Source organism: Barbus barbus (assembly GCF_936440315.1).
Source record: "Barbus barbus genome assembly, chromosome: 43".
Lineage (NCBI taxonomy): Eukaryota > Metazoa > Chordata > Actinopteri > Cypriniformes > Cyprinidae > Barbus > Barbus barbus.
The window spans coordinates 9,308,001-9,335,209 of NC_136721.1; the positions used below are offsets into that span (position 1 = coordinate 9,308,001).

At 38.0% G+C, this 27,209-nt stretch overlaps 3 protein-coding genes across 7 annotated transcripts in view; 2 read left to right on the plus strand and 1 right to left on the minus strand.

Annotated features, from left to right (window-relative positions):
* Window positions 1–385: 385 nt before the first annotated feature.
* LOC306862131 (methionine adenosyltransferase 2 subunit beta) lies at window positions 386–6,404 on the plus strand. Of its 3 annotated transcripts, none has more exons than XM_079404780.1 (7): window positions 386–502; window positions 3,031–3,225; window positions 3,347–3,461; window positions 3,548–3,694; window positions 4,106–4,302; window positions 4,488–4,601; window positions 4,871–5,731. In XM_079404780.1, the coding sequence occupies exons 1-7, from the start codon at window positions 473–475 to the stop codon at window positions 5,045–5,047; spliced, it is 975 nt and encodes a 324-aa protein (XP_079260906.1). In that variant the 5' UTR covers window positions 386–472; the 3' UTR covers window positions 5,048–5,731. The 3 variants fall into 3 exon arrangements, with proteins under 3 accessions (XP_079260906.1, XP_079260904.1, XP_079260905.1); XM_079404778.1 differs by lacking the exon at window positions 386–502 and adding an exon at window positions 1,030–1,276 and having other exon boundaries at window positions 4,871–6,404; XM_079404779.1 differs by lacking the exon at window positions 386–502 and adding an exon at window positions 1,034–1,276 and having other exon boundaries at window positions 4,109–4,302.
* A 59-nt stretch (window positions 6,405–6,463) lies between these two features.
* Window positions 6,464–11,405, plus strand: LOC306862810 (cysteine-rich and transmembrane domain-containing protein 1-like). The gene is made up of 3 exons (XM_079405817.1): window positions 6,464–6,704; window positions 9,967–10,272; window positions 10,855–11,405. The coding sequence occupies exons 2-3, from the start codon at window positions 9,993–9,995 to the stop codon at window positions 10,959–10,961; spliced, it is 387 nt and encodes a 128-aa protein (XP_079261943.1). The 5' UTR covers window positions 6,464–6,704; window positions 9,967–9,992; the 3' UTR covers window positions 10,962–11,405.
* Window positions 11,406–13,245: 1,840 nt separating this feature from the next.
* Window positions 13,246–27,209, minus strand: part of LOC306862811 (teneurin-2-like) — a gene marked incomplete at its 5' end in the record, with an annotated part of 193,201 nt that continues 179,237 nt past the window's right edge. For all 3 annotated transcript variants that reach the window (XM_079405818.1, XM_079405820.1, XM_079405819.1), the window contains 11 exons: window positions 13,246–15,030; window positions 15,977–16,107; window positions 16,233–17,853; window positions 17,957–18,253; window positions 18,506–18,741; window positions 20,273–20,448; window positions 21,597–22,471; window positions 23,633–23,787; window positions 24,616–24,848; window positions 25,109–25,129; window positions 26,018–26,270. In XM_079405818.1, coding sequence (XP_079261944.1) covers window positions 14,293–15,030; window positions 15,977–16,107; window positions 16,233–17,853; window positions 17,957–18,253; window positions 18,506–18,741; window positions 20,273–20,448; window positions 21,597–22,471; window positions 23,633–23,787; window positions 24,616–24,848; window positions 25,109–25,129; window positions 26,018–26,270 — 4,736 coding nt within the window. In that variant the 3' untranslated portion in view covers window positions 13,246–14,292. The remainder of the gene's footprint in view (window positions 15,031–15,976; window positions 16,108–16,232; window positions 17,854–17,956; window positions 18,254–18,505; window positions 18,742–20,272; window positions 20,449–21,596; window positions 22,472–23,632; window positions 23,788–24,615; window positions 24,849–25,108; window positions 25,130–26,017; window positions 26,271–27,209) is intronic.

Genomic DNA, 27,209 nt, shown 5'->3' on the forward strand with positions numbered 1-27,209 from the left:
TTTGCCGGTTAGTCGACGTGAGCAAAATGAAGTCTAGTCGACTAAAATCGACGAACCGCGACAGCCCTAGATTAGATATCTTATTACTTTTAAAGTTTATTAAAGCTTTTAAATTACTTTTAAATCTTATTACTAGTTAAATACACAGGCCAGAAACATTTAAACATACAAACTTAACATCAACCAGTAATAAAAACTTGGTTACCCCTTTTCTCCCTATCCCTAAAAAAAAAAAAAAAAAAAACCTTGAATATCAATTTTTGTTACTGACAATTTACCTGGGATAAAAATCAGATAAGAAAAAAAGAAAGAAAGAAAGAAAGAAAGTGGCCCACAGTTGGGACTTCTTTCTAAAAACAGACCAGCAGGACTTTTATACTGAAATCCCCATTGGAAATGCAGAACAAGGACTTTCATGCTAGAAAAGAGTTTCATGCTAAAGGCTTCGCACTTCACCTGCTTGTAATCAAATATGCCTGGGTTTAACTACGGAGATAATCAGGTCAATTTTACATGAATTCAAATGGAATGTATGCGATTTAATGTAGCCTTATATATATGTATGTGTTTAGAGATTTCAGCTGCATCTCTGTATGAAGCTAATAAAGCAGATAATTATATTCTTTGGTAAATGGTTTATTCAAACAACGTTTATAATACCATAGAAATCTGTGTTTCGGGGTGAAAACGAAATGTGGACGATTTCAAGGTGTTTGGAAACGTTTCATGGCTATTAGCTTTGTATCGGCGGCTTTGGCTCTATTTTGAGAACTCATTCGCATTCTGCCGTTAATCTATTTTAAAGTTTTACTCCTATAGAGTGTTTCAGTATTTTGACATTTCTATTACATATCACTTGCGATTATGCCGACATATGTTATTGATAATAGTCTTAGATACTGGAAAATAAAACGGCTGACGTGAACTATATCGAAACTCAGCCGCATAGGAACTGCGCAAAAGTGCGCAGATATGATGCGCTAGAACACTTGTCTTTGTTTTGGTCAAAAGCCGTTGTTTACGCTGCAAGGATGGCATAGAGATTCGCTAATCTGCAGAACATAAACAGGCGTCAGCGTTACGTGCGTATGTTCTATCGATCATATCGCATGCGGGCCTAATTTGACAGCACGAGCCACCCGTTTCAAGACTGAGTGGCGCATTTGAAATAGAGGTCTCTCCTCCAGGTTATGATAACAGTAGCCACACTGAAATGAGTGTCAGAGATAAAGAGCTTAAAATACATTTCAAACCCGGGCACGTTGAGCTTGTTCAGGTAAGACCGTTGGTCCATTTCTAAGGACGTACCTCCATGGTATACAAGCCAAAGCAACTTTAATTCAAATGAACGCTTTATAATTCAAGGCGAGCCATTCGGTATCATTTTCTGGTTTAATACGAAAAGAAATACAAATCGTGTGTTGTCGTTATGGCACAATTTAAGGTAATTCGTGACGAGCAGATGAACGCAACTGAGGATGCTTGGATTGTTTACCAGCACTTTAAACTATAAGGAATACGAGTGCTAACGTTACCTGAAAAATTAAACAGATGCTTATGATATTTTTCCATTTTCATTCTCGGCTCATTAAAACTCTGTGACTGATGTGTATACAGTGCCACTTAAGCCCTCTGTAGGTTAATCCTATTAACCAGTTTCCTTTTAAGCGGCTAGATACAAGTCAGTTGATTTCGAGTTGCAGTACAATGTGCTCGAAAGCAAATATAAAACGGAAAACTAAATTTCATCTGTACAAATTCAACTTAGTAAGATGTAATTAAAAACGTATGTCTGTCTAGAGCAGAAATATCATCTATGCCAACAACGTGTGTAAATGGATTGTAAACATCTATAATGAGAGAACTTTCTACAACCAAAATCCAACCCATCTGTAGTTCCACTAAATGTCCTGAGGGTGGCGCTTTAGCTACTAATAAACACCTGAGCGCTGCAGCTTCAGCATCGAGAAATTTCGAGTCAGTTTGTGAGGATTTCAAACGTTTGCAAATCATGTAATTTACGAATGCAAAATGTGAATTAAAAAGGTCCTTTCCTTTTTTGTTTTAGAGGGTTAGCTGGTTGAGGAAGGTTACAGTTATAGGGGCTGTGAAAGCTAGTTTAACACCGATGCCATTTTTAATTACTGATGAGGCAATTTATCACCATAAGATCGGTGAAGAACTTGTACTATAACACTCGAATAATACACTAATGTATACTTGGGACTGAAAAGTGATTCAATTACCAAGACAACGTCTAATAACAAAATATTAAGTACAAGTTACACAATGAAAGAACTGACTTTCAACATCTGAGGTAAATTATATGCTGTCTACTATCACGTACTCCGCTCAAAGTCTTAAACTTTAACTTCAGTAACTTACAGTTTATCAACACGACGAAAGCTAGATACTTATTAACGTCTCACGAACGATGTACTGTCTTACCTGTCTTCACTTGTTTTGCTGTTTGCAAAGTCGTCACACAAAGCCCAATTACTCATCACACTGGCTTTTTCCATCAGTTGTCGTTAAACGCCGCGAATTGTTGTAGGGGCGTGTCCAGAGTCTGTGAGGGACGATTCTCATTGGTTTTTAGATTGTCAATCACATCTCGGACTTGGTATCGTTACATCCAGTATTTAAAATAAAACATCTCATTGACACAACGATCGTGTTATAAAATACATCCCATGGATACAATTATTAAGAAAATGCTACTCAGCCAGATTGCATCTGTTTTCTACTTCAATAATCTAGATACAAAGATCATGTGTTATAAAATGGGTTCCATGAATTGATTTTTCCAGCAGTTATTAATTAAGAAAACATGCCACTCACACAGATTGTTTAATCTGGAAAGCATCTAATAAACATATTTTAAAAATAACAGATTCGAAACCATAAACTTCTTAAAGACATTATCTAAATGTTAATTTAACATCTGATCTTGCAGATGAAAATGTACACATTATATATCAGCTATGTATGCATACTATTAGAGTATGTTTACTTTGTTCTGTCTTTTAGGATGAAGTCTACACTCCATACCGGCGCGTGCTTGTGACTGGTGCAACAGGGTTACTGGGCCGTGCCGTTTACAAAGAGTTCAAGAACAATGACTGGGATGTTTTGGGGTGTGGCTACAACCGTGCCCGGCCTTGTTTCCTGAAGTGTAATCTCCTGGATGAAGATGCAGTGCGAGGGGTCATTCAGGGATTTCAGGTAACTCATTACCCTAACCAGTAAGATCACCCACTACCATTCTCCTACCACCAGCCCATTTTTTTCATACTGTACATGTTTGATGTGCCAAAAGTATTTTTCTTTATTTTTTGAATGTCAGCCTCATGTCATTGTGCACTGTGCTGCTGAGAGGAGGCCAGATGTGGTGGAGCGTCATACTGAAGCAGCCATGAACCTGAATGTTCATGCATGTTCTACTCTGGCCAAAGAAGCAAGTTAGTAAAGTGACAAATCTGTGTTAGATATGGTTTAAAAAAAATGCTAAATCGCTCATTAAAGTTCTCATAAACCTTTCCCACAGGTGGCATCTTCCTCATCTATATAAGCACAGATTACGTTTTTGATGGACGTAATCCTCCCTATGGAGAAAACGATGCCCCTAATCCTTTGAATTTGTATGGGAAGTCCAAACTAGAGGGTGAAAGGGAGATTCTCAGACACTGCCCAGGTATATTGTTTTTCAACCACATCTGAAAGAATCTAAATGGTTATAAATATGCAGTTTGGTGCAGATCTTATTTATTTGGCCAAAAAGTAAGATGGAATTCTGATAGTTGTAATGTAAATCAGAAGGATCTTAATAACAGACAACTTGGATATCATCGTATCAGTTGTCACACTGTGTCTCCCAATAATATGTCATAATAAGATCATTTAAATCTTTAGTTTAATGATTAAATTTTAGTTTTTATTGTGGAGGCAAAACATAATGCAATGCAGTACAAAGTTGACTGAGAGATATACAAATAAACATCAGTAAAGATTTCACAACAAAATGACATGTACTACAACCCTATATTTATTAGAATCATATTAATAAATACCTGCAAAAAAATCTCTGTTTATCTATTGCTCCAAGCAGGCGCAGCTGTACTACGAGTGCCCATTCTTTTTGGAGAGGTGGAGAAGGTTGAAGAGAGCGCAGTGACCGTGTTGTGGGACCGTGTTCAGGAGGGAGCCGAGAGCTTCACCATAGATCACTGTCAGCAACGCTTCCCCACTTATACTAATGATGTGGCACGTGTCTGCCGGAACATGGCTGAGAGAGCCCTTCAGGTGAGCCACTTGGTGTATGCTTTATAGCAGGGGTGTCGAGCTCAGTTTAGGTCAAGAGTTGGATTGAAATAAGTCTCTGTGGTGCCCCCGTGTAGAGAATGTATGCACAGTATATGATCTACTTGAGCTAGTTAAGTCTAGAATCAACTTGACTTTTCAATACAGCATGTTTCCGTTGCCCCCAGGACCCATCACTGCGTGGAATCTTCCATTACTCCGCCAAAGAGCAGATGACCAAATATGAGATTGCCTGTGCAATAGCAGATGCTTTCAACCTGCCCAGCAGTCATCTAATACCAGTGAGTAAACAAAAAGCTGAAAAGATGCCCTCAATATATCCTCTGTTCTTTCTAAGTCAGTACTGTCTTTATATACAGTGCATTCCTTACCCTTGCCTGTAACCACATGCATATTATATAGCTATATGTAGAATGTGGTCTGTTCATGTAAACATGCTGCCTTCTAGTTGAATAAATATTTAATTTCACATCTTTCCTCCTAACTTTGGCTTCATTATGATCCATTTTGAATTGTTTTGGTCATTAACCTGGTTTATGTATGTGTGTAGATGACAGAGCAGCCTGCTGGAGCAGGGGCCCAAAGGCCGCAAAATGCCCAGTTAGAGTGCTCACGTCTGGAGCTCCTCGGTCTGAGTGCGGAACCCACCCCTTTCAAGACTGCCATACGGGACAGCCTCTGGCCCTTCCAGCACGACAAACGATGGAGGCAGACTGTCTTTCATTAAGGCAACAACTCTATCCCAAACTCAAGAAGAAAACAGGACCACACTCTTTAAATGTTTAGCATTTCAATATTTCACTGAAGCACCAATCCTATTTCACAGTCCTGAATGAAGACAGGTCCACGCTTTTTACAAGTCCAGCAGCTTTGTTTGATGTTCAAGTATACATTTATTATAGCCAACAGGTATTTCACCTTTATGTGTTTTTGTGTGAATTGCACTGCGGGTTACTGAGTCTGGTCTGGATTGTACTTTGTGTTTCTTTCCTAATTGTATTACTTTATGTAAATGCTATGTTGAAGACATGAATGTTTGATAAAAGAACAGATGATATCCTCAGTTTGGGCTGCTCCCTCTTTTTTCCTTAAAAAAAAAAAATCTGACATTTACTTGAGGACAAAAGAATGCAATATGACTGAAGCACCAGGAAGGTTGATAAAATCAAGACTTTGTCTCTTGTGCATTTATTTTCTTTTTTAATTAACTTTTTATTACTCTTTTGATAGTTATATAATAAATTGGATACTCTATATAACATGAGAGTCATTTAAGGATAGATAATGCTACAGATAACCGCAGCTGTTTTAACATATTACTTTGTTCCAAAAAGCACAGCGTCAAGATATCGTGGCTTAAAATGTATGCCAGTAACCCCGCCTCATTATTACAGAATAAACATAATTCTGTAAAAGTAAATGATGACGATTATTTTGTTTCTCTCAAATTTAACCATCACAAATTATGAAATTATTAACGTTCCCTTTGTCCTGCTGGTTTTTGTAAGATCCTTTTACCTAACAAAAGCCAGTTCCTTAATTGCATAATTTTTGGTATTGCTAGCCAATACAAATTCTGTAAGGTTTTGTTTTATTTGGTTGGTTTATTTCCTGCTAAAAAAACAAAACAATAGAAGCCCAATAGAAACCATCACAGAAATTCCAATGGTTTCCATTAAAATACCATTATAAACCATTAGCTTTTTTCCAGTAAAACCATTACAAAATTCCTTTTTGTAGTGTGTTTTGGGAATATTCCAATAGGATTTAACATCCCACCAATAGAATCCATTATATACCAGTAGACACCATTATAGTTTCCATTAAAACCAATACAATTCCCATTATAACCATTAAATCCATTACATTTTCTATTGTTTTTTTCAGTAGGGATCACTTCATAAAATTACAGCAATGGGTATTTAAAAATATGTTATAAATATGTTAATTGCCATTGTGTAATCGAGGTATTATTAACAAAGTTCAAGTGCCTGAGATTAATCAGAGCATATTTAAAAGTCGAATATGATATCTTGTAATATCGTATAAGATAAAACGTTATGTTATATAAAACTTGTGTTATCAAAGCTCGTGGCCATGTTATTTCTTGTGCGGTGGTGACGTATCCTCAAAGAGGCGTGTTGCGCTGCACGCGCTGCTGTATAGCGGTCAGCTGATATCACCGGGAGTCCGCGCACCGCTGTCTACGTGACATCACCGCGTCCGTTCTGACCGAACCGAGGAGCGTTAATTTATTCGTGGTTGCAGCTTCAGCGGTTTACGGACGACTTCAGCGACGAAATCATAAAACCACCAAACACTGAAATACACCAGAGGAAGTATCAGAGCAATTCGCTGAAAAGAAACTCGTTTTTCTTTCAAAGGTAAGTAAAAGAACACTTTATCTGCCTTTTCTATGAAAATATATTACTTAAATATTCTTTAGTCTTTTTAGATAGCGAATACACATGTTTGCTGATCCTGTCAAACATTGACTGCTGAATGGTAGGGTCGGTCTTCAGGGTCTTACCGCCCCTCCATTTTCTTCTAAACATAGCATGGCGTACAAAAAAAGAAATGTATTTTTGTCTTTCTTCGTGATGATACGATGCTGTTCTATTATTGCTAGTAATTGAAAATATAACGTATTTCATGATTATTCAAGTTTTTGTGTTTGTGACGTAAACTGCTGTGTTTTCATAATGTGTCGCACATTTATTCGCATGAGATCCTGACCTTTGTTTGGCAGCAGGTGAACAATCGTCTTGTTGTTGTGAATGAATCGCATCCAGAGCAGTCGCCTGATTCTCATTATTACTGCAGTTTCTGCAACACTATACTTGCATTCAATGTCATAGAGAGTGAGGCTTGTTAATGTACAGGTCAAAAACAATAGATGTACTTGAGGCTTTTCATCATTCTTCTGTCAGAGTCAGCTCATTTCAGTTAGCTAGTTATCAGAGCGTACTATGCTCCTTCTGATAATTTGATTAGTCATTTGCCCTTTAATTATCAGAGTGAGTTGTTTTGATGTTTTCTATAACTTTGTGCACATTAAATTATTTAATTGATAAAATACTAATGATTTATTGGGCCCATGGCCTTCTCCTGGAGGCTCCAAAAACACACTATTATTTGTGTAATACATGTTAAGTGGATATTCCCTGTTCGATTATACATTTTCAAAGCAGAAGTTAAACATACAATTATGAATTATGATTTTCTGATTCTGTCCAGATTCACAGCAATCGTTTATAGGGAAACACGCTCTGTTTAAAGTGGATTTGCTGGGTGTGTATCAATCATTTCATTCAGTATTGTCTCTGTGTTTGAGCAATGCTTTGCCAGCTTGTTCCATTAAGAGCCATTAAGTTAATAATTTACCATCACTGAGTCAAGAGAGCACTGTTTGACTTCAAGCTAGATCAATTACTCTCAGTTCACTCATTGCTGTTGTAAGTATATTTGTCAGTGCTGATGCCCTTTCCATTGACCGAATATTCCTGTTCATGAGGCTTGATATTCACTTATCATTTAAAGGGGTGTTTTTGGCCCATGCACTCGGTGATATTTAGAAATTATGAGTCAACATAATATGATGCATCCACTGATTCAGATCAATGTATCATATTTAATGGAGTAAAGAGACTGCCTCTTATTTTCTATATATGTATATTTCTCTAAATGCAGTGCTTAAAATAATGTGATTGATATATCCATATGACTGTACTTACGTTTCTTAATAGCCTCATATACTGGTTATATACAGGTATACTGGTTAATCACATACCCATTAAGCACACTTCCATTTTTGAGCTCAGATTATAAAAAGAAAAATAATTTATTTTCCTACTTGATGTCTTAACCAATTGATTACTACACTGAACAAAATTATAAACGCAACACTTTTGTTTTTGCCCCCATTTTTCATGAGCTGAACTCAAAGATCTAAGACTTTTTCTACTACGTTTTACTACTTACTGTATAATTAAGAGATTAATGTTTAAACTTTTGCATATTATAACCTGGAACTTGGATGTGGGAAATAATTACAGATCCAAAAGTTTTAGCAACACAGCGCGGATGCTACAGAACACAGTTAGCTGACTTGCTGTATATTATTGTGTTACGCTAATATATTACTTCACAGGCATTACTGGCTTGTACTTTTACATCCGTAATATTATAAATTTACAGTTTATTGCTGGTCTGTGGTTTTATACTGCTGTAATTTTGAAAGATTTCGTATTATTTTAAGGTGAGCTTACTATGAAAATCACACAGCTTCAGTGTGACATCAATAAGAAAATCATTTCATATTGTTAATAATACTTGTTCATATTAAAATGTGTGAACTTAATACATGACCTAGAATATTTATTTAGCAAAATCTTGTCATTTTAATAAATATTACATGAAACTTTAAAAAAACTTAAAAAATTGTTGCTCCAATTAAATTCAGTGTGCTCCTTTTAAGCTCTTTCACATTGAACGTCTATGTAAATACTTCATAAACAAACACACTTTAAATATTAACTGATGGTCGTCACTTTGAGTTGATCTTTATAAAATGATTAATAACTTTTTTAACAGCTTTAAGATGACAAAATCGAGACATAATATAGTTCATGCCCAAAGATGATTTCCTGGTCGTATCTGTCCAGGAAAAAAAGCAATTAAAGGCTGGAATACACAACACGACTTTTAAAATGTGAACAGATTTTTAAAACATTAGGCTTCATACACTTACCTACTTTGTAAATTTAAAAAAAAAAATTAAGCATAGCCAGACTTTTAGCATTTAATGATGTACATTAAAAAAAATAATTTATTTATTTTATTTTTTTTGAGAGAGAGCGATTTAATATTTTATTTTAATTTAACCTCTTGTACCGAAACCAATATCTTGTGCACTAAAAATGACTCAATGTAGATTTTGGTAAGCTTAATAGGTACGTTTACCCTTTATCTCTTGAATACTATGATACGTGTGTATATATAAATTCGATTTTTTTTTTTTTTTTTGGAGAAATCATTTTTTCAGCAAGTACACATTAAATTCATTAATATTGTTATCAAAAGTGACAGTAAAGACATTTATATTTATAATATGGACTAATATTTCTAATGTTACAAACAATTTCTAATTCAAATTAATGGTGTTTTTTTAACTTTATATTTATCATCCTAAAAATATTTTACAGTTTTCACAAAGATATTAAGCAGCACACTTTTTTCAACAGATAATAATAAGAAAGTATTATTGAGCACCAAATCAGCATATTAGAATGATTTCTGAATGATCATGTGACTTGAGTAATGATGGTAAAAATTCAACTTTGCCATTACAGGAACAAATTACATTGTAAAATATGTTAAAATAGAAAAGTTACTTTTTTATCACTGTTTATGCTAGTTTGACTTAGTTTTAGTGAACGGTAATAACCCTGCCTAGACTGTTAAAAACAAACAAACAACAAAAAAGGATGAATGCACTTTTTAACCTTTTTCTTAAAAAAATTAAAGATTTTGTAATAACTCTTAACTGCTGAGTAATACATTTTGTAAGTTTAAGATGATGAGAGAACCAAAGGTGAACTTGGTGTCACATTAAACATGTTGTATAACTTCATTGCTCTCTTCCAGGTAGTCCCCTCATCTGCAGTGTGCAGATGAATTACGAGCAGCCTCCCCCCTACACAGGGCCAGGCCCCACCGCTCCAGGATACCCCCCTCCCGGAGCTCCTGGGTACCCTCCTCAAGGATATCCTCCTCAGGAATACCCTGCACAGCCGTACCAGGGATATCCAGTCAATACTGACCAGCCCAACCCTGGTTACCCAAACTACCCTCCTGGACCCCCTGGGTCATACCCGGTCCAGCCAGGATACCAGGGGTACCCACAACCACAGTATGGTGGCCCAGTGTACGGGGAACCTCCTAAAAACACTGGTAAGCTCCTTGATTTCCTGTCATATTCAGATTAGATTCACTCTTAACTTCCTCATAAACATCCTCATTTGTAAAAGTGAGGTCAACAGATTTACCCAAAACACAGCTTGCACAGTCAGTGGAAATGTTTGTTGCTCGTAGTTTCTGCAACAGTCATTTAATCATTTCAGTTGTACAGTATTTAAAGGGATAGTTCACCCAAAAATGAAAATTCTGTCATTTACTCACCCTCATTTTTTGGGTGACGTATCCGTTTTAAATTATTATTTTTCTTGGTGTTCTTAATTTTATCGATTTTAATAGGAGGTTAACACAAGTCAGAAGACTGCAGTATGTTTTTAGCCGTTTCAATTACATAATTAAATTGTTTAGCTTCTGTGACCTGCTTGGATTTAAATGACTTGTTAATTAGATATTCCGCTAGATTTTAATTAGGTGTAAATGAAACGTCTAATGGACTTTCGCATACAGTGGAGACCCTGAGACCAACTGAAAAACATGTCATTTATAATCTGCTTTGCAAAGTTCATACTGCAGCCAATCTGAGCAGTGTTTTTCTCCATCTCTGTGTTTTTTCTCCAGTGTATGTTGTGGAGCAGGGCAGGCGGGATGATTCTGGGGAGCAGGCATGTCTAACTGCATGTTGGACAGCCCTGTGTTGCTGCTGTCTCTGGGACATGTTGACCTAGAATAATAAGAAAACCACTGCGAGCCCCTCTTTTATTTGTAAAGATCTTTCACTCCACGTTTCAATCCTTATTTATGTGTGACTACTGAAAATGTAATTGAGAAACAAATAAGAGTAATGTTTTGGTTGTAGAGTCCATTTCCGGTAGTCCAGCTTGGAGCACCACTTTTTATTCCTTCAATGATGCACGATACGCACTGAGTGACTGATTACGTGCGACGATCTTATTTGCAGAGGCATAATAAACTGAATGTTTTTATTATTTGTCTTTTGAAAATAATACAGATGTCATCTTCATTAATGAATGCAAACATTTACATTTTGCTTGTTTATAGACCAGATTTGATAATCAAGTATGGCCTTGAATGTTTGAGCTGTCTTAATATGAGTCAATCACAGAAAAAGTTTGTTTCTAGTAAATAAAATAATGGAATTATGACGTGTCATTACTCTTTTTTTTTTTTTTTTTTTACTCAAAATGTGCTTTCGGTGTAGTTTTTGCACTACTAAAAGTAAAGTAAAGTAAAGTAAAGTCGTGACGTATTGCCTAACACACAACAAAAAAGATGTCCAAAAATAATAATGATTTTCAAACAAATTTTCTGGTTATGTTGTGTTGTCAGGATGGTCTGGGTGCTCAAACAAAACTAATGTTTTGAAAACAATACAGAGCCACAGTGTTGTTTTTTTTTTTTAGGAAACCAACTTATAGTTTCAGCATATTAAACTGATAGGGGGCCATATTTAAACATTAAAAAGTGTTTTCTTTTTTTACAAACACAAACAAAATGTAACATTTAACAAAAAACATTTATCTCCCTTGACCCTGTGAAGCAAAAATACTACCCTGAACATTTAATTGCAAATCTTGTGAACGTTTTAAACAATATGAGGGAACAGACCTGAACCTTTGCCACAAAGTAGAAAACATTCAACTTGTTATTGGCTAATTTATTATCTGCTTTTTCAGCTAGAAAGTTCATGTGAAATTGTAACTAAATGAGATCGTATTGACTGCAAATCCTTTTAGGAATTGTTTGCTGAGCTGCAAATGCATGATCAATGAGTATTTTTTTTTTGTCAGCCATCACAGTTCACTGGCTTTTTTCATTGTCTTCTACTGAAGCGCTCCACCCCTCAGATGATACGCTTTTGTCTGCTAACATTCAAGCAAGTTAAAAAAATCATTACTGATTGGAATCTAGGTTAGGTTGTTGTATTCATGTTCATGAATAAAGAACCTGTAGATACGTTGACCTCATGGCTTTGCTGGAGCCTTTTTTTTTACTTTTTTTTTGTAGGTGTGTGTTGAAATACACAGGGTGACCAAATGTCAAGATGCATCAAGTTCCTGTAAGCAGCATTTACAAATTGACGACATCCCTTGTTTGTTTTGAGTTATTCAACATGTACTTGGCAGGATCTCGAGAGAAAAATGCAACACTCTTGAGTGATCCCTTCCCCCAGCACCAGTGTGCATCACTTCACTGGAAGTGGTTCTCATGGGTGTAAACTTAACACCTGCACTGCAACAGGCTATTTAAAGCAAAGCTGTGTTTACCATTTTCTCACTGTCAGCAATGACAGCTATAGCTGGTCTAATCTTTGGCCATTCAGTCTGAAACCTCATGGACATAATAGCAAAACTATTAATAATTACAATATTGTTTCAATTCAATGATATAATTTTTTTCAAGAGGTCAGAATTCTTAAACTCTGTTTATGTCAGTCCTTGTTGTCCACAGAAATATTTACAAAACACTTCCTGATGTTCCCAACCGACTGTCATTCCACCTCATCGGCCACAGACAATCACGGTTTTGACTTCTAGTTCTCTGGCAGTTAAACTACAATTCTGGATAAGGGAATAACAGGACAAGTCATTGTTCTCTGAGCGTTCACAATGTAGCGATGTTATGGAATTGCTGAGCCTGAGTAAATTACTTCATAGACTTAAATGTAGAGCATAATGCTTGTATTTTTACACTGAAAACAATCTGTTAGACGGAATGCAGTTTTCATGAAACGTTTTTTAGATTCATGAACAAACAAATCCAGACCAAATCACATTTTAGAAATAAAAAAGGTTTTCCCAACACAAAAATAGAACCATCTACATTTCAATAACCTTTTTCTTTTGGACAGAAAGATTTGTTGGGATTGAGGTTGGTCTACTACTGTGTACTGCTCTTTAGATATTTTTGTGAAATTAAGAATCTTTTATGGGAATAATGAAACAATTGCTCAGCTGTAAAGGAAGTAATTCAAATTCAAAAAGTACAAATGCAAATGTTTTATTTTCATAGAATTTCCAAAGAATCTCCTTCCACAGGTGTCTGAGTCTGACTGTGCTAGCTGAAGCTCATATCCACACTGATTTACCACATTCAGAAGATATTCTACACCAAGAAAAAAATGGTCAACGGCTGCTTTAGCTTTCGTAATATTCAAAGAAATCGACCTCTGCGATGAGTCTTGCAATGGATTTTCACATGACGCAATGATGAAGCCACTTCCTTGAAGAAATGTTCTTGATTTGATACACCCAAACTGTCGAGTCAATGAGAATATTTTACATGTGTAATATGTTTCACAGTTTTAAAGACTTTAAAAAAACAATATATATTACGCTTTCATCTGTTTTCACTTGCCAAGTTGAATTTAAATTAATAAAATAATAATAAAAAACCCAGACAATCAATAGTCTATTACATATTATACAAAATGGTTGGCTCATGTATTTTTTTGATCAATGTATCAGCCCCTGTGATTGTCATATATTGCGAACAGAAGAGGACAGACGGTGTGAGCTGATGATTAACACATCCAACGAAGGCCAATCAGAAAGCTCAGCCTCACACGGCGCAATTAAAATCTTAATACCGAACACTGCATCGACGTATACCGAGAAAATTCATGAGGAACGAGACACTGACGTTCCTTTTGAGTATGTTCCAGTGTAGTTTCACAAACACATATGGGAGCAGGTGATGCTGTTTTATTGAGCACTGCGGCATGAGAGTGGGGTGAACTGATTGTGTTTTTTTGTGATGGTTTGATATGCAGTCATGAAAAACCAAAGCAGTGAGCCATCACACTATCATCACATGAATGTCCACCACTCACAGCCAGTCCGAAATGACTAAAAAATATTTACCACTTTCTATAAAGTCAAAAGGTCACTACAAAATCATTGTTCACAAGTGCTTTTTTCTCAATATTGGGTCATAGTGTTCTGGCTGTTGGTTCTCCATTTTTGGGAAACGTTTCTGCAGCGCTCTGTTGTTTTTCTCCGTAGGAGATGGTGTGGCATCAGCAACGGCTGAACTCTGTTACCTCCTGCCCATCTCGTTCTGTTTGAGGAACTGGATGTTAGCGCTGCTGTCCGCCAACTCAGGGTACTGCTCTACCGGGAGAACGTAGTATCCCTCGTAGGCCGCGACCTTCCCCATGGCTAGCAGTTGTTGTTTCTCATTTTCAGCCCACACGCGTCCTCCTTCTCTGCCCTCGCGCACTTGCTGTTGCTCCCTGGCCCAGGCTCCAGACAGCGCCCTTTGGTGGGCTTGTTCCAGCAGGCGGCTCCGCTCCTTTTCCAGAACCTCTGCTGACAGCCCGTACCGGATGCTGTATGTGAGTTTGGCGGAGTGAATTTCTAAAGTGATGCCCCGGCGGGAGCGTCCGCTGACTGTCACATTGATCCCGCTCTCCAGCGTCTTATGGCCGCTGCTGAGACCCAGGGCCAACAGGTCGCTGTCAGCCAGTCCGAGCTTCACGAAGAAGTGGCAGTCTCGTCCATCGATGGTGTAATGCGTGCCGTACAGGTAGATGGCGTTGCTGAGGATCTGTGATATTTTGCGACTGTCTTCGCTAGCTGAGCTGGACAAGTCTGTTAATACGTGATCATCCTTGATAGCGATCATCATGCCTTTGCCTACGATGGGTGTGCTGGTGCCAAACCAGTAACCGGGCTTGTCGTGCTTGGTGCGCCGCTGTTTGTTGAGCCGCCTCCCCTCAAGAACCATGAAAGCCTGATTGTGTCTGTCCACTGAATGCTGAACTCCAGTGAAAAGCTGTAAAATGGGTGAACAGTTAGTGACACCTGATAAAAGTGGTTCAGCAGTAATAAGATACCTATGGCAACTTTTAATTTTAGGTTGTCTGATGTGTCTAAGGTACAGTATTTTGCCCCTTTAGACCAGGATTTTACATTTGTTGTTGTAGTTAATTTTTAATTTTTTAATTTTTTTTTTTTTTTGTCCATTCTATTGCCTTACAAACAAACAATTGGTTTTCTGTGATGTATTCTACATTGCTGTTGCAAATTCTGCAGATTTGTCCCCAGGATGATGTTATTTAGCTGGCTAACATAAATAAGGTTTTGTTGAAATTGCAAAAATAACTTTTTCTTTTTAAACATTCACTACTGTTTAAAAGTTTTTTAAGTTTTTGAGACTTCATATTTTTTGAAGGATGTCTTGTATGTTCACCAAGGCTGCATTTATTTGATCAAAAATACAGTAAAACAGTAATATTGTAATATACAATTGCAATTTAAAATAACGTTTTTCTATTTTAATCTATTTTAAAGTGTAATTGATTCCTGTGATAAAGCTGAATTTTCAGCTATTACTCCAGACTTCAGTGTCACATGATGCTTCAGAATTCATTCTAATATGCTGATTTAATGCTTCATAACTAGTATTAATTAAAAAAAAAGAAAAAAAAAAAGAAGTCTAACTGTTTTGAACGATACTGAACCGAAAGTTTTGAATGGTAGTGAACAAATTTGTAACAAAAACATTTAGCAAATTGTCTTCATAAATTTGTTTAAAAACTATTTTTGTGAAGAAAAAATAAAATTAATTGAAAAATATAAATACTGACAGCATATATAAGAATACATGGAGTATAATCTGATAATTCTAAACATCATGTGGTCAGCAATGGTGAAGCCATTTGCTCAGCAAATGTTGACAAACAATTTTAATTGAAAAATGATTGCCAAATCAAACTGACCTGAACGTTATCAGAGTCCTGACTGGCAAGTATCTCATAAGCAGGGTCAACAAAGTAAAGTGAGTGTCTAGGAAACCCTGGAATGATGTTGCTGAGCTGGAAGCCAAACATAACCAGCCAACTCTTCACATCTGCAAGACAAAACAGGGAAGAGATAGCGTTTACCAGCTGTCACAGGAACCAATGTCAGTCATTTATACATATGTTCTAAGCTCAGCCCATAAATACAAAGCAGAACATTTTATCACCCTCTCACCTGTCACATAGTTTTTCACATCAATCATATCGCTGAGTGGATTATTGTTCTTAAACATATACAGGTTGAATGGAGCTGGCTCTTTGCCTATCTTCGGCCACAATGTATGGTCAGGTGCGATCCATCGTCCTGCCAGCACATCGTAGTCTTTCTGAGCGAAGTGCACCAGCTTTGTGAGAGGATCATAAAGCCCTCCGTGAAAGCCCAATATGAGCTGAAAATCCGGGTTGGAATCATGGTAGATCTCTCCGTACGCCGTGTACTGCATCTGCTTGACCATCTGCCCATTGCTGCTGAAGATGGCTAGCGGAGTGCCTACATTGTCAGAGGCGATGTAGTATTCCTCTCCACCACTGACCTCCATAGCAAACAGATGACCCTGCAGGTCATAGTAGAAGGAGGTGATTTCAGCTCTAGAGTGGTTGTAAACATGGGTGACCCGAGTGGGGTAGTTCAAGTCGGCGTAGAAATACTGCTGATGCTCGCCTTCGTTAGTCCTGCGGGAGACACGGCGGCCCAAGCCATCGTAGCGGTAGCGGACGCTCCAACCTCCTGCTGTGCGGCTGTAGGCTCGCTCAAGAAGACCTTTGGAATTGTACTCAAAGATGTCCGAACCCCTCTGTGCAAGCACACCATCCTCATCTAGCTGATACTGCATATCGCCGAGCCTCGTGATTCGGTCTCGAAGATCGTAGCGTAGTGGCAGCAGACGGGCGCTGTTACCGGGGTTAAGCAAATGGAGATTTCCATTTAGGTCATAGCTGTAGCGCCAAGTAGACCAGTCATCAACCTTGACACCAACAAGCTGTCCGTCACCATCATATTCGTAGCGGTACTGTGTGGTGTTAGCATATGGACCGATCTTTAGTTCACGTTTAATTACACGGCCCATACTGTCATACTGCACCGTCATCCAATACATCAACGAGCGGAAGATTTCATACTGCACTTCCTTGATGCGGCCATGTGCATCAAAATGCTTACTGAGCGTCATCACTGCTGTGGTAATGATTTGGTTGATGTCGTAGTATATGATGCCAAACTTGCCGAAGTGTTCAACCTTACCAGAAATCTCATCGTAGCGGTATAGGTCCACAGGAAGTGGGGTTTCCCCTATTACTGGCTTTATGCTGGCCACCCTGAAGCTGTTGTCATGATAGGTGTAGTCAAAACGAGCATTGACCATTCCTTCCTCTGAGAAGCGGTACATCTGTTTGTCCACTAGGGGGCCGAGTTTGCGATAGCGAATGGTGCAAGAGAAACCTCCGCTCTGTAAGTTGACCATTTTAAGCACTCCAGTCGTTTCATCATAGCCAAAGGTGACGGCAGTGGCGTCATACAGCACCTCCGAAAGCTTTCCAAGCTTCCCGTACTTGTAGAGCACACGCCGGCCCGTTCCGAGGTAGAATGTAGCGTGTGGACGCCCATCCTCGCTGAAGTCGTGGATAATGGTGGCATTGCTCTCAGGGGGGTTGTAGGTGTTGCGAATGTAACCAACAGATACGTGGGTGGCCATAGTGTGTCTGGCCATGCTTGGCATAGTGACTGCTGTGAGCCGGCCCGCTGTGTCAAAATCAAAGACGTACTGTTTCTGACTCTGCTGGAGCAGCAACACCATGGACTGCAGAGTGAAAGAGAAAGAAATGAAAAGGTGAACAAAATGAGTATATTAAAACTGTAGGAAAAACATTTTTTTTAGTTGTGGTTCAAAAGAGTCAACTCACTTTGTCCATGTAGCTGAAGCTCCAAACTTTCCCATCAACAAAAGTTCGGGACAGGATCCGTCCAAATGTGTCAAACTCACTTTTCTCGCTCATGCTGCCCCTCTGCAAGCCCACCAACCGGCCGGTGGGTGAATAAGACACATTGACCAGGGCTAAGCTGCTGCTGGGGAGCCAGGTGGCCGGTCGGCCCTGGGCGTCATAGATGATTCGTAGAGTAAACTTGCGGTGGTCATCGTAGATCTTCTCTGTTCTGGTGTTGCGGTCATAGTCAATGGACAGAAGGTTTCTGCTGTGGACCTACGGGAAAAAATTTAAGGTTTCTAGAAGTTCTACATTCAAACATCAAATGTTGCCGTTTACATAGCAAATTTCAACAGATTAATTGTTTATATTATCACAGAATCTAAAGTATGCCATTGCCAAGCTTTAAACTACTAAATGTGTATATGTGTGTGAATTTCTGTAAAGCTGCTTTGAACAGTGCTATACAAATAAAATTGACTTTACTTGACTTGAAAACTAACTTCAATCGTAAAAAGAAAAGCTTACGCGCAACTTCCTGCCAAACACTGTGACCTTGCCCTTGGTCAGCTCTTTTCTCATGCGCCATTCGATAGAGTTGAGGCCGCTGCCAGTGGGTAGAGTGATGTTGCGTCTCCCAATAGTTGGGCTCACTGATCCTGCAATGATGTGTGGTTCAGTGTGAAAGCTGATGCCCATTCCATTAGCATAGGACACTCGCAGTGTGCCGTTGTGGTACAACTGATAGCTATTCCTCACTTGGTCTGTGAAAAGGCAACAAGAACATAGGTTGGCAAAGAATTATAAAATCAGATTATATTCTTTAAATAGTACATTATAAGCAAACATTATATAATATTTCACATATCATTATGAATGTACACATATACACAACTGCTTAACGGTTTAGTTAAGATTTTTTTAAAGAAGTCTCTTACACTCAACAAGACTGCATTTATTTGATCAAAAATACAGTGAAAACAGTCATTTAAAATAATTGTTTTATATCTTAAAGTATTTTAAAATGTAAATTATTCCAGTGATGCAAGGCTGAATTTTTTTGTATCATTACTCCAGTTTTCAGTGTCACATGATCCTTCAGAAATCATTCTAATTTGCCGATTTGGTGCCCAAGAAACATCACATTTTATAAACATTAAAATGTTTTGCTGTTTAATATTTTTGTGAAAACTTTGATACAGTTTTTTAGGGTTCTTTTTGAATTTAAACAGTAATAAATAAATAAAAACACTTTTGTAGTATTTGAAATGACTTTAGTGTCATTTTAGATTTTTTAAATTAATGCATCCATGCTGAATAAGTGTTATTTTCTAATTTAAAAAAAAAAAACCTGACCACAAGCATTTGAATGGTTTTAAATGGCAAAATAAGTTTTTTAAGTAAAACAGATGAAAGAATAGTAAAACAAAATCATTTATCCTAGCTTCTACAATCCAGAGAAGTCCAGACAGATCAAATCATGCTGACACCATGACTTTTACAACTTTTAAGTGGCAGTGAAATGCTTATGAAAATATATAAATATTGTTTCATGGCATTTATGTACACTAGCTATTATCTATCTGCGAAATATGTTTGTATTAAGGCGAGTTAATATGAAATGTTCTCTAAAACCAGCCTCATTTAATTTAGTATGAAGCATTGGTTCTGATCTGACAGTCTATTGTGCATTAGGGGAAATGCAGCACTGTAGGGCGGATGTGTATAATGCAGCTTTTGGTTATAAAGAAGATTTAGCTTTGCCTAAAAGCAGCACAAACATCTTCAGTTCCATTTACAAGCTATAATTGGATCAGACGCTGTTTTCCACAGAAATGTACCTGGGAAACACAATCATGTACAATTTCAAAGTCATAAAAAAATCCAAGTGCATTTTTGCTAACAAGCAGAAGGCACCCAAAGGGTTGGTTTTCATGTAATTTGTCTCGAGTAAACAGCAAAAGCATACTCTTTGCAGGAAGTTACAAGTAAGTTGCGTGAGAGAATCCATCAACACATAATCCACTGGATATAAAGAGAAGAGTTTAAGCCTTCAAGCTTTTGCTTTCTGAAAGAACCCCTAAAAGCAGCCTATGGTAAATTGTAAAATTATGATTTCTCTGCTCTGCTGGACTCCCCACATTCAAACAATGTGGCCTCCCTGTGGGTAGTAAAGAGAAACATCAGTCTACCTGCCTGCTGTGTGTTTTGGTCTTAATGGATGTGATTTAGAGTGGAAACGGGGGGCATCAGCATGAGATCTGGACTGAGATATGTTCCTTCTGTGTTGTGTACCTTGAACCACAGTGTAGGACGCTTCTACGGACGAGAGATTAGTGATGACCGTGACATCATCATCTCTGTTTGAGCTCTCCATGTCAATATTGATGGTCTCCTCCATCTCACGATGCAGACTGGTCACCACACCAGTGGGATATGTGACGTTGGTTAGACGACCTTCATTGTCATAGCTGAGAAGAAGAGATACAAGACAAAACTCACCAACAACACGAATACAATAAATAGTCAGCACTGTCTTTGCACAATTAATTTTTAATGTTTTAAATAGTTTGAAACCAATTTTATTTTAGCACTATTTATATAAGATTTTTAATATTTTAAATGAGCTTTTATTTGTATTCTCTTTTTTATTTTAGTTTGCGTTTTTAGTAATTTTTTAATGTGCTTTTGTCATTTATATTAGTTTTTTATCTTCCTATATACCTTTTTATAATTTAAGTTTAATTTTAGTGATTGTAGTACTTCAACTTTTCAACAAGGCCGTTTTTATTTTTAACTTTTAAAGTTTTTCGTCTAATTTTTGAATTTATTTCAGCTTTTTCAGTTGCCAAAAATGACTGGTAATTGAAAAATGCTGAAATGATATATATATATATACACTGTTTGAAACAACCTCAACTGTACATCTATTTAAACGTCTAAAGCAGTTCTAGCATTCAGACACTAGATGGCTGCAGGACCAAAGCGGTGCTGTGTAAACTTCCTCTGCTCTGACACTAGATGAGGATTCATGTCAGATGATAACCACAGTGCTTAGAAACAAAAGAAGTCGAAATTCATTGTCTATAACAACATCTATGAGACACTGGGGGCAAATCTTTGAACAGTTGCACCACTTTTACACTGAAAATTTGACCACAAAAACCTGCATTATATATTCTCTATACAGCTTAACAAAGAACTACATGCGCTGACATATCACAAGGTCATTTTAAATTAAGTCAATATCAATCATTTCAGTGCAAACAAACCACATTTTCTGTAAATTGGGTTTAATATAGATTATCTTATTAACAATGCCCAATAAACATGGTGTTATTACTACCCACGAAAAGCAGATGTAAACAGAATTTTATTAAAAAGAGATTTTCCTTCATATTGCAGCAGTTAGTCATCAAATAATAACCAAACACATGTCTAGAGATCTAGTGCAGTTATTACCCTTATCGTAAGAAAGATATTCACACTGAATTCCCCCTGAAACTTTGTGACTAATGAGCTTTTATTTTTTGTGTGTGTTTTAAATTAATTTCCTTAAGATTTCCAGATTTGCCTTTGTCTCAAAGTTCTATCGTCTCACTGCACATTTCATACTCACTTGTAAAAGTTTGTCCATCCGGTCTCATCTGACTTGGAGGCTAAAAGTTCTGTGTTAGTGTAATAACTGAGCTGTGCCACTTCCTGGCTGAGGGCGGACACTGAACGTAGGCTGCCGGCTGGGTCCATTCCCAGTGTTACCACCTGGTTCTCTGGCAACAGCACAAGCCTGATAGAGCCAGACGCCTCCCTCCTCACCCGAAGTGTATTGTTAGAGGCATCGGTAACTGCTGCCAACTCTCCGTCCAGCCCGTAGGTAAAGTTATACAGGGCCAAACCTGTAATGAGGCTAACTGTTTGCCTATGAAGGCCGTCAGGACCAAACACATATAGCTCCTGTTCCAGAGATGAACCCACTTCATACTGTCCGCTTGCTGTGGCATTAGGGCGGTTGCTGCGGACCGAACGCACACGGATATTGTTCAGGTCAGCGATGTACAGGGTACCGTCTGGTGACACAGCCAGCGAAGCAGGACAATTGAGGCTGGCGTCTGCAGCGTAGCCCTCATCTCCTGAGAAACAGTTGCAGTTGACGTCATTCTTGCAGTCGCATTCGGAGACAGCGCCAGCAAGCAGGGAGATCTCGCCACTGGTGCTAACCTGCCGTAAGCGGTTGATGCGCTTCTCGTCGGTTTCGGCAATATAGAGCACACCTGTGTGGGAGATGGCGATGGCTGTGGCGCTCTCCAAGGCAGAATGGATGGCTAGTTTGCTGAGCGAGTAATCAATGCCAGGGACCTGGCAGTGCATGGGCCGCCCTGCAATAATGCTGACCTGGTGGTTTTCAGAGATACGCAGGATGACGTTGTTCTCTAGCACATACAGAGAGTTGTCCATAGGGTTGATGGCCAGGTCTGTAGGCCACTCCAGACGTACCTGATGTTAAGAAACATTAAACAATGAAGAGTACATTAACACAAAAAAGGCAATAATTGGGCATGCTGAGCTGCTGTGGTCTTCGAGTGTAAATTCAGCTTTTCCCAGTGGGATTTCCCTGCCTCTGCTTTTGATATCTCCCTTTCTGTTCGTTTGATCCCCAAAGGGGATCTGTTTTACCCTTGCTTCTGGTCAAACTGAATGCATTTCCCATTTGTGACAGTAGATTTCCTACTGGCATTTTAAAAAAAACAATGTGCTACAGATTCTTCCGAGTGGAACGAATCAGCAGGCCTATGAATTTATTACAGTGATATACAAATGATGACAGCTGCTTGATTGATAATCCAGTTCCATTGTTTGTCACTGTCATTGTCAAACGTTAATACCCAAGGAGACACTCTGACAAGCAAATATTGGCGAGCGCAAGCTCAGAGACGCAAGGATGAAACATGAAGAAAAACGCATTCCACAGCGCAAACTGAAATAAACAGGCTGAAATGTGTTTACACAACTGTGTTTGACAGTTTAGGTTATGCTTCATGGGGCCTGTAAATTGTTTAAAAAATAGTATTCAGTAAGTTAAACAGTTAGCTTATTTCCTTAGTTTTACTGTTTTTTTTTTTTTTTTTACTGTATAGTTACATTGTCTAAACCTCAACAACAAAACATCAACGATGACAATCTGAATCAAATGTGTCTTTTTTTTTTTGTTTTTTTTTAAACAAGCATGTTTGATCAATATTAATTTACATAGTGTGCCATCAAACTTGCTCAAAAGAATTTACAATATACTCTGATAAACAAATGATCTGTCTCTGATTCTATACAATAATCTTGATAATTAACAATGTTAATTTTAATGGATTGTTTCTATGTAAGGACACTAATTTAATTGCTTCTGCATTCTGCATTACAAATGATAAATGAGTGATTTTCATATCCATTGAGATTGGTCAGGGTATGTATGTGATATTCAAAGAAGTTAATTTCAACTTGCACACACTGCAGAAAAATTCAAATAAGATACAACACATCTATACACATTATAGGACATCTGAGCTAGGCACTTTAGCACATATTTCAACAACTGCCTGAACCTCTCTTGATAGACCCTCAACTGAGTGCAAGTGCAAGAGAGTTGAGGAAAGTAATTACAACCTGGCTGACATCCATGCTGGAGTCACAGCTGAGGGGCCTGACTGCAGTCAGGTCATTGGTCTTTATCAGAGTGGAGATAATGCCATTCTGATCCACTTTTCGTATCATGGTAGCATCCACAAAGTACATCAGGCCATTCTTATCCAATGCAACACCTGCATGAAAGAACCGGCAGTGAAGAAACTCAATACTTGTGCATGATAAAGCTCATATTAAGACATTCTATAAATATATATAATATTCAGCTGGTATTAAAAGGACAGTTGAGACAGAATTATCTATTGTTGTAATTGTCTAATAATTATGGTAATTTTCTTCTTCTTAAACTTCTCGTCAATGTCACTGCAGACTCTCCTAAAGAATTTCACTGCTCCCCAAGTATCTGATTGACTTCCCTCCCATTCCGATATTCCAGAGAGCAAGGTGTTTTTTAAAGGCAAAATAATTAGTAGTCTGTGTGTGTGGGAGCAATGACCTGGAAAAGAGTCAGACGCTGTGCCGCTCGACTGCTACAGTTTGAGTCACGCTGTCACGGTGATCATGTCAGAGTGCGTTTTATTCTGAGATAAGAAGGCAGAGTCGTTCTCTGAGTGCAGTCTGCTAACCTTCCGATCTCTCTTTACCTTCTGTGTCATTTATTTTCCTCACATCAGTGGCCATGCTGGGTTTTAAGAACGATGTCTGGAGTCTAGAGAATTACAGGTTACTGAGGTTTGTGATAGCATAGAAAATGACAGTGCCGGGTAAATGTCTAAGGGATTAAATGTTGATGCTTTCTAGGTTCATGGAAAATAAAAATGTGTCTCAGTCATAATTGTGAAGCGTCACAGCATGGAAATGATACTTTGTCTTGCGTAAAAGCTAACTCTGAAGAAGTTCAGGATGTAGTATGAAGTAAGGTGCAGTACTGTGTGTCATTTCTGCTCCTCCCAAGTCACAGATCGAGACAAAACATTTCAGAATATTTATTTAAAAAAAAACACCTCTTGGGCTCATTAGTGTGGCTTCCACTGCCTTGCCTCCATCACCGCAGCGTGCCTCATCGAACGGGACGCACTGCTCTCCCGTCCCTGCCACCACCTGAGCGTTATCCAGCAACGGTCGTGCCCCATTCAGAGAGCGAACGCGGTAGATCTGCCGGGAGTTGGTGTCTGACAGAAACAAAGAACCCGACACCGGATCCACTGCCAAGTAGTACTTATGGCTTGGACTGTTGCTATGGAAATAGGGCAAATGGGAGAATGTCTCTTAATAAAATCCTATGACAAACAGCACGGTTACCAAGGTGAATATGATGAAATGTGAATAGTTCATTGCTGGTAAAGTAATTGGAGCTCAAAAAAGAAGTTCATGCAATGAACTGTTGAAAAGAGTAGGACACAAGCACAACAAATCTCAGTTTTCAGACACATTAGCATGCTATTTAGACATGCACACATGATGAATATTTTTAGATTATGCATTTATTTTAATTACCTGTGTCTCAAATCTTTATTTCTTCATGAAGCAGGGGAAGAGAAAAGAAGTGCATCAGTTAGAACAAATTTTCAAAACATCGAATTGTAAAAGCTATTGCAGCTGTTAAAAACAACATTAAATCAAAACTGAACTAATTTATTATCATAATAAATGTCCTTGGTGTAGTAGTGCATGATTTATCAATGCATGTCAAATGTTTAGTCAAGTCAAGTCTGCTTTATTGTCAATTCTTCCACATGTACATACACACAGAGAATTGAAATTGCGTTACTCTCAGACCCTTGGTGCATACAGTTAACATTTAAGACACTGACAGTAGACGTTCAAATACAGATAAATACAGTTTAAACATATGTACATACAACTATACAGATATACAAATGAGGACATTGTAGAAAAATAAAGAAAGAGATAGATAAAGTGGCATAAGGCACATGGCAGAATAGATAGAGTGCAAACCAGTTAAATAAAACAACACTGTGCAGATATATGTGTAGTGCAAGAAGAGCTTATCAGTCTGTTAAAGTGACAAAAGAATAGTCTTTTAGAATAGTTTATTATTATCTTTCATCAAACTGCAATAACTGTTGACTTTGTGGTCAGTTCCAGTGCTCTGACATATTGAGCTGTGGTGCTCATGGGAAACCCTTGATTTCACAGAACAATATCAAATGACAAGTTTGAATTATTATTTATCTTCTTCTGACAGCTTCTCCTGTCAGTGGATCTCGGAATTTAAGCTTCATGCATTTTTGATTTAAATGTGATTTGATTTAGAACCAACTCCAGACAATTATTATTGTAGCAGAATATTCAGTTCTATTCTTTAATGTCTTATATTACAGAGGTGAAATTAATTACAAATGCGGTTGTAATGTTGTCAGCTGTGCATCCTATCAGTTTTACCTGAGCTCCAGTACAGCTGTGGTATTGAGGGACGGATAGACTCTCCGCACAAAGTTAAGGTCACCCACGTACAGGTTTCCCTCTCCGTCACAGGCTACAGCCATCGGCGCCAGCAGCTTGTTGCCCTCAGCCATCCCACTACAGCTTGGGCACGAGATGCTGCGTCTTCGGCCATTACCCATAATACTGTTAATGATAGGCGGCTGCTGCTGTGAGAGGAAGATATTCTCACCGCTGCCCTTATGAAGGATGCCTGTGTGAAATAAGTCAAACACTGTCACTAAGTACAACTGAGTGAGATTTCAAACATGACATATTTCTAATGGTCTTTATACGAAACAAATGTGATGCTTAAATGAAGGCATCAATTTCTACAGTGTGACATATTTATTGCATTTCATGATCAATAGTGTGAAACCAGCAGTCATTAAAGACCTCATAATCATCAATAACGGCCAAAAGAATTTGCTGGTCCCAGAAATGAAGAGAATTTTACCCTAATACAGTGATGAAAACATGAGCAATGGCAAATATGCATAAAAAGAGCAATATTATGCAGAAAGTGTGAATTATTTTATAGTGCACTGGCATTGCTATGTCCTTATTTGAATTTCCACTAGCCAAGATTCAATCATCATAAATTGTTTTTCTTTTAACACGAACCTCCCTATCTCCTAAAGCAAGGGAATAAGTCTTCGGAAGGAGAAATTTAGTAGCTGCAAAGCCTGAAGATAAACAGGTGTGAAAAAAGTATGCTATAATGTTGCTTAATACCAACACATTGCACACAGTGTGAGTGAGAAGCTTGTTAAACCATCAGCTGCAGGGATGACCTGTCTCTTCTGCATTGTGTGTGCAGAAGTGTATTTCACAAAAGTGAAAGTGACTCATAGGAAATAGATCCTGGCTCATTGTAATTAGCCTGATCATTCAGGAATGGACAATTCTGGTCCTTGAAGGCCATTGCACTGAAAAATTTAGCTGCATCTATAATCAAACACACTTGTATAATAAGTCTTCAGGATTACTTGAAACTTACAGAAAGGTGTGTTTGAGTAGGTATTGAGCTAAAGTCTGAAGAATAGAAACGTCCAGTCCAATAGTGAATTTATTTTCCATTGCTGATCACTGATGTCACTTCCAAGTTCTTTTGACCTTCACTAATGAGTGTATTAACTTCTACATGAATAGG